Source organism: Diadema antillarum, unplaced genomic scaffold (assembly GCF_040938485.1).
Source record: "Diadema antillarum isolate AM-2024a unplaced genomic scaffold, OU_Dant_1.0 scf00000128, whole genome shotgun sequence".
Taxonomy (NCBI): domain Eukaryota; kingdom Metazoa; phylum Echinodermata; class Echinoidea; order Diadematoida; family Diadematidae; genus Diadema; species Diadema antillarum.
The window spans coordinates 3,346,978-3,359,869 of record NW_027271017.1 but is presented as its reverse complement, the minus strand read 5'-3'; the positions used below and the strand labels follow the sequence as shown (position 1 = coordinate 3,359,869).

Sequence of the window (12,892 nt, the reverse complement as noted above, 5' to 3'; positions counted from 1 at the left end):
ACCAGCGAAAGAAGAAAAAGGGGAAAACAAAACCTGACAAAAATCAGTGCCCTGCAAAGCTGTCCAAAGAATGATTTTGATGACACACATGCATGTTCATATTCATTTTCTCCCACATCACCGCTATGTAACCTTCTTTTCACCTTCTTTATAATCATTTCTCTCTCTTTCTTTTTCTCTCTTTATCTCTTTCTCTTCCGTATCTCATTTTCCCCTTTCTATCCTCTCTTCTCTTTCCTTCATGGTAGAGTATATTCTTCATGCGCTCGCTTTATACTCAAACAGTTCCCATGGTCTCATGTGTGTTATTAACATCCATCAGAGTATAGTGATTTTATCCCAAGATGAACTTTTGAACTAACTGCCGAGTCTTCGCCTGTAGCACTTACTTGCAAAAAGGAAGAAAGATAACTTTGTTAATGCCTGTCTCAAGTAGCTACTAAATTGCTACTTCTCTTAATAGCCGGTCACGGATGATAGTGCAAACAAAAAACTGCCATATATCGGTGTGGATTAACTATACCTGAACAACGCAGACGGCAGAAGCAAGCCCTATAATATAGGCCTAAAAAGATATTATTCTACCCAAGGCTTCACTGTACTGTCTTTATGGTCAATAAACTTTGAGTGCACCATGGTTGTCGATCGCTTATGTGTTGCCTTTTAATGCGACATGATTTGGAAATAATTACTGACTTAATCGTTTCCATGGCAACAGTACAGTCCATAAGTGGTTGCACTATCACACTTGCTGTTGCGTTTTATAGAGACACACCAGGTTGTGGGAAATTTATATATTATATAATATATTATATATCCCTATGAAAATTATCAAAATTATTTCATTGGAAATGTTATCAATCAAGGAAATGTTATCAAAGATACGTTACATCAGAAACCTTCTCCGTGATGATTACGTAAAAGACTATTGTGAAGTGATGATAATACAGACTGTATACATTTATGAAAACAGATATAATCTTAATCAAATTGAATGTATAAAGACCGAGGAACTTCATAATCATAATCATCATCATCATCATCATCACCATCATCAATATAATAATAATTATGATAATGTATAATAACAACAATGGTAATAATAATAATAATAATAATGATAATAATAATAATAATAATTATGATAATTTATAATAACAACAATGGTAATAACAATGATAATAATAATAATAATAATAATAATAATAATAATGATAATGATAATAATAATAACATAAACAATATCAAAACAATTAGCCCTTTCAGAATACCTCTTCGATTATACATAATTTGAATGATATAGTCTATAGTAGGGCACTGGTGGAGGATATAACTACTGATGCCAAAAACAATAATAATAATAACAACAACAACAACAACAACGACAGCTTGATTCTCAGAAGTTTCAAAAGAATGGAACCAAAAGGTTTAATGAGAAAGGCATAATGTTCTCTCTGTCCTTCTTGAAATTATACAAGCGTATACTGTACATTTCTTTTTAACAAAACTTGACGGGAATCTCCGCCAGGGTATTGGGGTTTGTTTCACTGAGTATATCACGAGTCAGTCGTATCCATATCCCCCCAAAAGAAAAGAAAAGAAAACAAAAACAAACAAACAGCCATAAAGTAGTCTAGATGTGAGTGCATGAATGGCGGATCACGAGGAGGATGGCTATCGTATCTATATCATTGTTACAGACAATGAAAAGAAAGAAATTGTCGCTCTTTGTCATCATATGTAAGCAGCTAGGGGTTATTGCTGTTGTTATTACTCTTTTTCTTGCTATAACTATTGTTTTTTTTTTTTTACCATACCATAATCTGATGTTCCGCGATCATCGATAGACATAATAGACACGCAGTTACCTTCCGACGCTCTGTACCTATATACACACACCAAAGTCACAGTTGGACCTCGATTATCTGGCCATGTCGGGACCGGCGCTCATCCGGATAAGCGAATTGGCCGGATATTGGAGACACAATGTTAATGTACAATGTATATGTAGCTGCCGTCCAAGCTGCCGTCCCAGTGCACTGGCAGCTGCTAGGCAGGTATATAGCGTACCCCGCAATGGTGGTGTAATCCATGCTAGCCTGCGCAAAATTGTAGTCCCTTCTTCACAAAAATAAAGTATATCTTTATCCGAGAAAATCATATACATGTTTTACCTCATTGAGAACCTATCATACACATCTTATGAAATTAGTGAAGTAGATCCATGAAAAGATGTTAAAGTCAGTGTTTTTTTCTCAATTTTTGGATGAAAAAAAAATGTTCTTCACTGCGTGAACGCGTCCGGATAATAGAGATTTCTGGATAAAAGGAGGCCGGATATCGAGGTCGAACTGTACATCATTCTGTCAATATCTGCATGTCCATCTACATACCATCGGATGATGTCATCTGTAGTATCTTTGCGTCTAACTGGATATAATCGAATAATGATAAGGACTTCCCCTTTTCTTATATGATCCACTGGCAGATATGATTCAGACTCAGACAGCAACACCACCGTCGACCACAGATAGTGGTGGGTACTCTGTCATTCTTGGCTTTGCTCAGTCGAAATCGCGACACACGTGCCAAAAATTTAAAGAAACAAACAATTAGCAGTTATACTGTGTAGTATTTTCTGGCGACATGCCATCATGATAATATTAACCCTATTAAGCCCAAGCTATTTTGACCCCTGGCAGGCCCAAGGTTGGGAGAGGGGGGGGGGGGGGGGGGCACATTGTGCCCCCCTCCCCCATATAACTTTTTCTTAATTATTTGATATATCATCGTCATATTTGGCACATGGGTAGATTAACTCATACTCTACATGACCGTACAATTGAATTTTCTCAAGCGCTATTTACCAAAATATAAAGAAATACATAGGAAATGTGCTTAAAACATGATTTTCTGTATAATTTCTTTGTCCCCATTATATATGTCTTATTATAGATCAATCATTTTCATATTTGCCACAAATGATAAGCAAGTGGAATCTTTTTATTTGTTATGATTGAAATTTCTCAAGGTCACCACATGGGGGCGCTATTCATATCAACATAAAGAAATACATAATGAGACCTGAGATGAAATGTTTGGGATTGGTACGCGTATAGTTATGACAATTTCATATTTGCATAATAGTGGAACTTTGAGATTGCAAATTGATAATATGATAAACTAATGATATTAGAGGCATAACTTGGGTGAAGGAATCAATATAACACGAAATAGAAGGGCAATCTTGAGAAAATATTATTGTTTTCAGTTATCTCTATTATATCTATTGTTTTATGCTTTTGTCACATAAAAACAAAGGAAATAATAAGAAAAACTTTCCAGGACCATAATTACTTATAATTTTGCTCCTTCAGCAAATTTCAGCCAAGAAATACCCATTTCATACACTGTAATGCTGTTAAATGAAACGGGAACAGAAAAAAGATGCAAAATCTGACTGACATGTTTGTCAGTTTGTGGTTGCCATGGCAACCAGCAACATCAAATATAACTAAATTATATATCAAAATGTTTGCAATAAGATTCTAGGAAAAGTCACCAAATTTGTTGAAATTGGATTAAGGGCGAAGGAGTGGTAAAGGAAAAATAGGGGGCACAATGTGCCCCCCCCCCCCTCTTATGGCCTATAGGGTTAATACCACGTCCGTACATTATAGTATTGACTGTTTTCCTATGTCAACAACACCAACAACACCAACAACACCAACAAAACAAAGAAATAAACAAAATCGTTGAGTGGTCTATAAGATATAGTGTATGACAGAGTATGGCAACGATGCCTTCGGGTAACGGTTAGTGTCTATATGTAAATAATGAAACGAGACAAAATTATTGTCATTCTTTGTGTCAGTCTAAATAGGGCAACAGAGGACATGGAGGAGGAGGATGGTTAGTGTCTATCTACACAGACAATGAGAAGTGACCAATTGTCATTCCTTGTAGCCCTAGATTCAGGGATTGCTGTTGTTCTTGCTATATTTCTTGCTGTCACAATTGTTTTTGTTTTGTTTTGTTTTGATCATACCATGAACTGATTATCTGCAATCCCTGATAGACACATTTTCACAAATTCATCTTTTGATGCTTTCATACCACCAAAGTTCCATGTTTCTATCAATACATATAATTTTTTGTCGGTCCATCCAATCTTCTACATGTTTCCTATAACTGGACGGCTATCCATCATAGCATAGTTTTGTTTTCAACGAATAGTTACGAAGACTCTCTCTTTTCCTATGATCCATGCAGTGACAGATATGACACAGACTCAGACAGCGAAACCGTCGACCACAGAGAGTGGTGGGTACTCTGTCATCGTACAACTCGGCTTCACTCAGACGAAATCGTGACACGCTTTGCCAAAAAAAGAAATAAACAAACAAACAATAGACAATGATACTGCGTAGCATTTTCTGGTGACATATCGTAAGAATGACCACGTCCATTGATATCATATGTATCGGCTGTCTTTCACGTCAAATGCAGGGGTTTAAAAAGAGAAACAGAGAGTGGTCTAGAGGCTATATCTTTGGAGGATGGGTATAGTTTCGGGTGCACGTCACGATCACGAGTTAGATACCTATACGAATCATACGATCATACAGCCCTTGAGCTATGGACAAAACTAACTAGGTAAACAAGGCCCGCGTGTCCCACACTATATACTCAAAACAGAGTCATGAGTCCGATACTATTGCAGGCAAACAAGTTCCACGAGTTTGACACACATCGAGTCATCACCACAGAAATTACAAATTATGATATAACTATATGGATCAAGCTTAGGGGAGATATTTTATTTCACCGTATGCTCAGAATTGGCTTTATCAAGGAAAGACACAAGACTTTAAGAAAACAATATGTGTCCCCTTATAGCGTTTTGAAAAATATCATATCCCATATAATCACATGCAAGCTTTACTGCTGACATTATACTTATCTACACAATGTCTCCCTAAAGCTGGATCCAGAGTTATATAAACACAAATTAACTGTTTGTGAAGGGAACTGCGAAACCGTCGACCACAGGCAGTGGTATAGGTACTGTGTGATCCAACTCGGGCTTCAGCGAAGAAATGGTGACTCACTTTGGGAAAAAAAAAAATGAACACCCCATCCCCCCCTCCCCCCCCCCCCCAAAAAAAAAAAAAAATCATACACATTATTTTCTGCCAACATAGCGTCAGAATTACCACGTCCAAGAACCACGTGGTAGTCATATTGGCTCCTCTTGTTTCAAGTGTATCCTAGAGACTGGTATAGTTGCAGATTTTTTTTTCCTTCTTAATCTAATGTTCCCGCCATCAACAAAACAGAGACTGCTTCGTGTACGACTGCAATCTATAATCTAGAACGCTATATAACACCCTTAACATCTCTCAAAGCTGACGTATTGTCTATTAGTTTTCTGTTTATATCTATAAGCATCTGTTTATCTGTCCATCTACTCTACTTCGCGTACATTTTTTTTTTTTTTGGGGGGGGGGTCTATATCTGTCTACTATTGGAATTTGTATTCTGAGAATAAACATGATCAATCATGAATATTCCCTTTTGCTCTTTCCAATGACAGGTGTAATGCAGACCCAGACAGAGAGACCGGCGACCACAGATGCTGGTGGTAAGTATAGGCCTACGTGCTCCAACTCGACTTCATGCAGGGGAAATTGTTGAACGATGTCTGCAGAATCATTCGAGTTGCGAATGTTCGCCTTGTACAGATACGCGTCCGTTGATGATAGAACGTACAAAGTTCTTTCGTTTCTTGTGTTGATTTTGATAGACGTTGTATTGGGTCATTTCGAAGGTTTTCCCTTCCTTTTCTTTTCACCATGATTCTTGTCATCATGCTGTAGTGTTTCGTATTTAAGGTATAAAGAGAAGACAATTATTGTCTTTAATGTAAATCCCCTTTTCGGTTGCAGAATTTCAAAAGCCACGTAAATTTCACTAATGATTGCTCGTTCTTAAATTGGCATTACATTTCAGAAGACAAATCTCTTGCTTTCATTTTTGTCCATGGGCAAATTATATAGAAATGATTTCTGAGTTTGTGCAAATGTGAATTCACCAAGATCAATCTAATGTTTCTTTGATTTAGGAGGTGCCAACTTAATGATAATGAAATGAAGATTTCTTTACAGCGAGATTTTGATAGGCTGATAACGTAATGATTATAATCGACTCGGCATTCATACTCTAAACTATATATACAGGTTTTTAACCGCTGTTCAAACAATCAGTATAACAAGCATTGCTAGAAAAATTGTACAAAATGCCAAATTAGAATGTAGTAACGTTTCTGTCTAAGTCTAACGTTTTTATCTTTATGAATAATTATGTATATTTTTCAATTGTTATAAAATTTGCTATCAAAAACATTAACCGGCACTGAAGGCCCATCACAAGAATTGAGCGCTTGTGGTCCCATCAATCACAAAGCTATTACTATCCCCTTCAGGATATAGTATTCAAATATATGTATAATAATATTCCATTGTCATTAGAAATAAAGCACACTACTAAGTAAACGTTCCTAGATAATTCTGCTCTGGTTCACATGCACTTTAGAGTAATTAAATTCCCAAATTCAATCGAATTTTTTTTTCTCCCACCTTGTTCCAATTGCAGACGCCATCAACTCTTCGGCAACGTTAATTGTGACGTCACTCTGTGGTGCAATACTTTTGAGAATGCTTATGAATAATTTCTTCTGGTGACCACATGCATAGCAGCGCTATAGAAAAAAAAAGTTGCAATTGAAGAGTTTGTTCGCAAAAACCGATAAGTCCATTTTTGAAGATTTTGAAGTACGGTCTCTGTCGTAAAGTACAAAATAATACCTTTTAAATAATATATTGGTCACTACATATAATGGTACATATTTGAAGTTATGGTCAAAAGAAGCAAAAAAAAACTTATTATTCTCCTTATTTTTCTTGACCTTTAATCGCAAATATCTCCATTTGGCAAATATGGAATTATCGGTTTTTGCGAACAAACTCTTCAATTTGTATCAGGATACGCATCACTGTACGCAGGAGTTAAAATTATTGATGAACATGCTAACAGTACCGTTTTTCGTCTCTTTACAATGTAGTGTAGAGACAAAATCGCATAAACAGATGATAATTTATATTGGAAATATGATTATAATACAGAAACATTTTATAAAGTTTTTCGTGGCCAAGAGTGGCCTCTTCTATCATGTTTTGTAACATAATAATCATTTCGCTATACCAATGCATATTAAATCTTTGATTACTTAATTTTGTAATTAGAAACCTTACCATTGTGGCAAAACAATAAGAAGAATATAGAGTATACTGATACACGCAAAATGATTGTCTCCTCCAAATGAAACAAACAAAGTACCCATGAGATAAAAAAAAAAACACTCCAAAGCACAAATATTCTCAAAAATGTTCTGCTGTGGAACTAAAAGAAAAATAGAAAATGAAAAATAAAGAATAAATAGATTGTTAAATAAGTACAATATAAGTAGATATTCAATTTCTTTATAAGCCTTTCATGATAGTAATTCCAATTCAAGAGCAGCATTTCACAGCTTTCTTTCCACACACTATCAGAAACTCTAGGAGCATGATATACAATCATGCGGGCCAAATAGCAAACTACAAAATGTTGATAAACAGTGCCTGTGAATAGCAATGACGGATGATTGTCTTTCATACGGCAAACTGGGGTGTGAGGGGAAGTTGGCAACCGCCTGTAGCAATAATAACAAAGAAAATGCAATACTGTATCTTTCATTAGAAGCGAGTTACGATTTTACAATGTTTGGCATGAATAAAGCAAAGAATGATGTTATAAAGTGGCATTGTTTTGTCCGGTTGTTTAGAATAAACAGGCGACGCATGTGGCCCATTGCTCTTCATAATACGGTGTCATGATCTCAGTCTGACTGTATTGAGCTCATTTTGTTGCTGAACCCGGTGAAGTCGACCCGCCTCACATCCAACTGGACCTCATGGAAGACCAGCTAAATCTGCGCAGCTGAATATGGGCTCCCCTTTATCATCTTCTCAGATGGAAAAAAAAAGAAGAATATGTACCATTGATCTAATGGAGGCCCTTTTGCTATTCATGGAAATACGGAGGGTTTTTAAAAGGGGATAAATCTTGCCAAAGAGCTTGAAGGTATAATCCAATGTATTTGCAAAATGCTGTCACAAAGCAAAGCTTTGTACCGTCATTCTATGAAATGTAATCCCAATTTTATCATTTTTAACAAAACAATTATGACATCACAAAGTAATTCTGACATCGCGAACTGCGCCGTACCGTGTCTCGCGGTGAACAATTGTGACGCCACAAAGCAATTTTGACATTGCGCACTGCTTTGTATCGTCGCTCTGTGAAATGTAACGGTAGAGTTTCTTACAAAACAATTGTGACGTCACAAAGCAGTTTTGACATCGTGCGCTGGGTCCCTTCACAACATCACACGACTTCTCGCCTCCCATTTTCCCATTTCCCCTTCTTTTGTTTAAATTTTTGATCCAAAATATAAAACAAATATATTTTGCCTAATTTCGATTTTCTTGATAAACTAATAGGTCCTAGGCCTCGGTGCCTCCAAAAGAACTACTTATATTCAGTACGTGAGGGGCTGCGCCCCTCAGTGAATAGTTCTTTTGGAATCACCTCTGCAAAGTTTTAACCAGAAACTATCAGAACAAAGTGTATTGTGTACTAGTATTGTACAGGGGAAAACCCGTTATAACGAGATCGTCGTTTCCGGGTGATTTTTCTCGTTATATCCGGATTTTCGTTATATATCCGAACACTTGTGGAAAGTACACTTTATATAAACATGCTCTATTAAAATCGGGTTACATGCATCGCATAATATGACGACTTCATTTTGAAGAACAGAAAAACAGGAAATGCGATTGGAAAATGAGAGAGCGTTCTCGCGATAAAGGAGTACAATTACCTTTTTTTTCCCCTCGATGCTTGTTATCAAATGTTTCAGATTTGACAAATGTTAGGTCAGCTATAATCATGTAGATGGGCCTGTTTGTTTGTTTGTTTGTTTGTTTGTTTTTGTTATCCGCATGCTAGTCATTCTGCACATCTAAGAAGAGAGAGATGAAGAAAAAAAATATTCAACTGCAATGTATTGGTAGGGTCATCGCGCTATCAACGCTGCGTTTAGCGTAACTCGCGTGGATGAAAACTGTGACTAACAAAGTCCGAATTTAGCTTTCATTCTATGACAAATTATTGATATAAATCACGTATGTCATGGTGAATGTTTACATCACAATTTATACTCTCATTTTTTATTTCCTTCAAGGATACCGTGCCCAACATCCTATTTTTCTGTCGCTATCATTGTAGGCCTAAAGTGCGGTGCGCGAAACGCGTGATGACTTTTACCGCCAGAGCGCCATGTGCTTCCAGCTTGTTGCGAAGCACCAGGGGGTGTTTCATCAACGTTTGTCTTGTCAGCGCTGACAATTTCAGCAAAATCCTTGGTTGTGATTGGCTGAGATGCTCTGGTCACTGACTGTTACTATGGTGATTCAAGTTGTCAGCGCTGACAAACGTTGATGAAACACCCCCAGGTTGAATGCGTGCTAGCACGCATTCAACCTCGCATCTGTTTTTCTGTTCTTCAAAATGAAGTCGTCATATTATTCGATGCATGTAACCCGATTTTAATAGAGCTAATCCTTCAGTTCAACAGTTACCGGGTACTGGTGATTCAAGTTGTCAGCGCTGACAAACGTTGATGAAACACCCCCACGCATTCAACCTGGGGGTGTTTCATCAACGTTTGTCAGCGCTGACAACTTGAATCACCAGTACCCGGTAACTGTTGAACTGAAGGATTAGCTAGGGTTAAGTTAATTCAAATTTTAGCTTACGACCTCATCATATTTTATTATTTTGACATCTAATTCAATTTCTTTCATAATCAAAGTTGCGTAAATGGGGTATAATTTAACTGAGCGAGACAGATTGGTCTGGGGACCGTTTCATGAAACTTTTTGTCAGTGATTTACACTGACAACTGTTAAAAGCTACTGAAATCCTTGCGTCTGATTGGCTGATAGCAAATTCGTCGGTGAAAACCTCCGACGAACTCGTTGATGAAACACCCTCCTGATCGACTGGTGTCCCAGAGTTTACAATACGTGTATTGAAGTGCAACGTTTTACAAGTACACGGCACACTGCCAGTCATTATACTGTAATAGCTGTTATTTTCGCAAGGGTTTAATTTTCGCAAATTTCGCGAACCACAGTTGAATAGCGAATTTAACAACACGCGAAAATGTCGTCATGCGCCAGGGGTGAATTCACGAAAACAACTTCCTCTCGAAAATGTGACCTTTTCATTCGCGTAAATATCTGCACGCGAAAATAACAGCTTACTATCCTCGTGGATGAAATGGTGTGTACGATTCAAATTTGCATAATGTTGCCGCCAACAGTTGTGTGCCTGAACATTTGCATATGTCTCTTCTTGGTTAACGGCGCTGATTGGCTCAAAGTAGAGATCATGTCTCTGATTGGATAATGCGATAAATACCTTCGTGCAATCGGATACCTCATTTGCATACGCTCTGTAATAAATATGAGTCGTCGCGACATGTGTGTTCACAATTCTTGCTGATCAACTGCCAGAACTAGCTGCACGTACATCAACGTACAACGATCACGATGCCCAAGAGTCCGTCAAAAGGAAGTCCGAGGAAAGGTAGCCCTCGCAAGGCTAGCCCGGTGAAGAGGGGTGGAAAGGGAGCAAAGCGAGCAGGAAAGGGTGGTGGTCGCCGCCAGCGGGGCCGTGTTGCCAAGCGACACCGTCGACGTCGCGAGAGCTACGGAATCTACGTCTACAAGGTGCTGAAGCAAGTGCACCCTGACACGGGAATTTCCAGCCGCGCCATGTCTATCATGAACAGCTTTGTCAACGATGTCTTCGAACGCATTGCGTCAGAAGCCTCCCGCCTGTCCCACGCTAACCGGAGGAAGACCATCAGTAGCCGTGAGATCCAGACAGCTGTGCGCCTTCTCCTCCCTGGAGAGCTGGCCAAGCACGCTGTGTCTGAGGGAACCAAAGCGGTGACGAAATACACCACGTCCCGTTAACCTGAAGCTCTCATTCTCACTCTCACTCTAAGTCTCAGTTTTCACATCCTCTGAGACGAGAGACGAGAGACGAGAGGCACTGCCAAACACAATCAACGGCTCTTTTCAGAGCCACCACATGCACAAGAAAGAACTCTGCATGAGATATTTCTCTCAAGTTTTTCTGATGAATTCTGATAGTAACATCCGAGTTGAGGTCCCAACAGAAACTGCTTTAACGTTAATAGACAATCTAAGTTAGATCTAGACAGGTCTAGACACCTAGCGTTAGAACTCTATTTCTTTTTTTCTTTTTTTTAAAAGTCGATCTTTCTAGTATAGAAGTAGGCCTAACGTTAGTTCTAAACGTTAACAACAAGTTCTTAGAGAGGTCTACTCTAAGTTAGCGGATAGATACCTAGGCGCCTGTCCTAACGTTTCACGTTAGATAGAAGTCTAACGTTAATTTGGCCTAGAACCTCTATTCACGTTAACTAATGTAATACAACCTGTGGTGGTTTTATTATACTATGTAGTGTATCGTTTTTAGTCATAATGGATAGCCCTGCTCTAAGCTAGTAGTACGTAGTACCTTCGTAGTGTTCTACAAAAACTAGACAAAATGCAGTCCCCTCCATTTCCAACAACTTCGATTCGGTGTTTGTCATCATTATTTTTATTGTAGAGATATTTGTTTGAATAGCAAAACAAAGCTAATTTTTATTAAAATTCACAGTATTTTTCTCAATGTTTTCACTTCCTATTCATTGTAGAAACTAGCAACAGTTAATGGTTAATTTATAAATAAAAGTTAGCGTTAGATCTTCATAGTCTAAACGTTAACGTGTACGTGTTAGGATTCTAGAGTTTTAGAGCAAGCTAGCTTCTGTTACGTTTAGTTCTAACAAGATTTCCTGCCATATCATTTAGACCCTACTGTACTTGCAAGTTTAATTGATTGATTGATTGATTGATTTTCCGTGTAAAAACAACAACGGCTGGATGGCCCATATATCATTCAGCGATATCAACATGGCATCGCTGGTCTTCCATGGGGTCCAGAACATGGAAGGTACATTGTATATACAATGTGAAATTATGAAATACATACTCTTTTTAACAATGTAGATATTTGAAATACATTTGTCTCCTGGATCCGTATTGTTTATGTTAGAGTCTAACGTTAACCCCTAGCGTTAACTGTTTAAAATCGTTAGATATCTCAAGTCCTAACGTTACGTTCTGATCTACATAGGCTAGATGGTCTAGACCGAGACGCGACGTCTGGTCAGACCTATAAACGTTTAGTTCTACCGTTTAAACGTTATAGTGGTTAGATTCTAATATTTTGTAGTATGCTTACCCTACTAGCATTTCATCTAAAAATAGTTCTCTAGAAACCCTTGTTACTTCTAGACCCTAGTCTATACTCAGTACTATTAGATTACACGTAAAGGCCTAAATCTAAAGTATTATGTGAAAAAAATGACAGAAAAAGACAAATTGAGAAAGTTAGGGTGCACACCGCCACACGAACACTCGAACAGTCACACATCTGACGCTAGAACATAGAATTTAAGGCCTAGAATTCCAGATTGTCTAACTCTATTTGTTGTTTTTTTTTTAAATTCACGTAACTTTAACTGAGATCAAAGATTCTACGTTTAACGCAGGTAACGTAAGATCTAACGCTAACTTGTTATAGAATCTTTGGTTAGATCTTGATCTTAAGTACGGTAACAGTTATACGGTTTGCAAAGAGTAGG

General features: G+C 37.8%; 2 protein-coding genes across 2 annotated transcripts in view; both read left to right on the top strand.

The window, feature by feature from the left end:
- The window catches only part of LOC139720485 (putative defense protein 3), a 34,765-nt gene extending 28,022 nt beyond the window's left edge, over positions 1-6,743 (top strand). Inside the window, exons 5-7 of the mRNA XM_071631839.1 lie at positions 4,273-4,323; positions 5,597-5,644; positions 6,655-6,743. Coding sequence (XP_071487940.1) covers positions 4,273-4,323; positions 5,597-5,644; positions 6,655-6,743 — 188 coding nt within the window. The remainder of the gene's footprint in view (positions 1-4,272; positions 4,324-5,596; positions 5,645-6,654) is intronic.
- Positions 6,744-10,718: 3,975 nt separating this feature from the next.
- LOC139720534 (histone H2B.2, sperm-like) lies at positions 10,719-11,147 on the top strand. Its single transcript, XM_071631887.1, has one exon. The coding sequence runs from the start codon at positions 10,719-10,721 to the stop codon at positions 11,145-11,147; it is 429 nt and encodes a 142-aa protein (XP_071487988.1).
- The last annotated feature ends 1,745 nt before the right edge of the window (positions 11,148-12,892 follow it).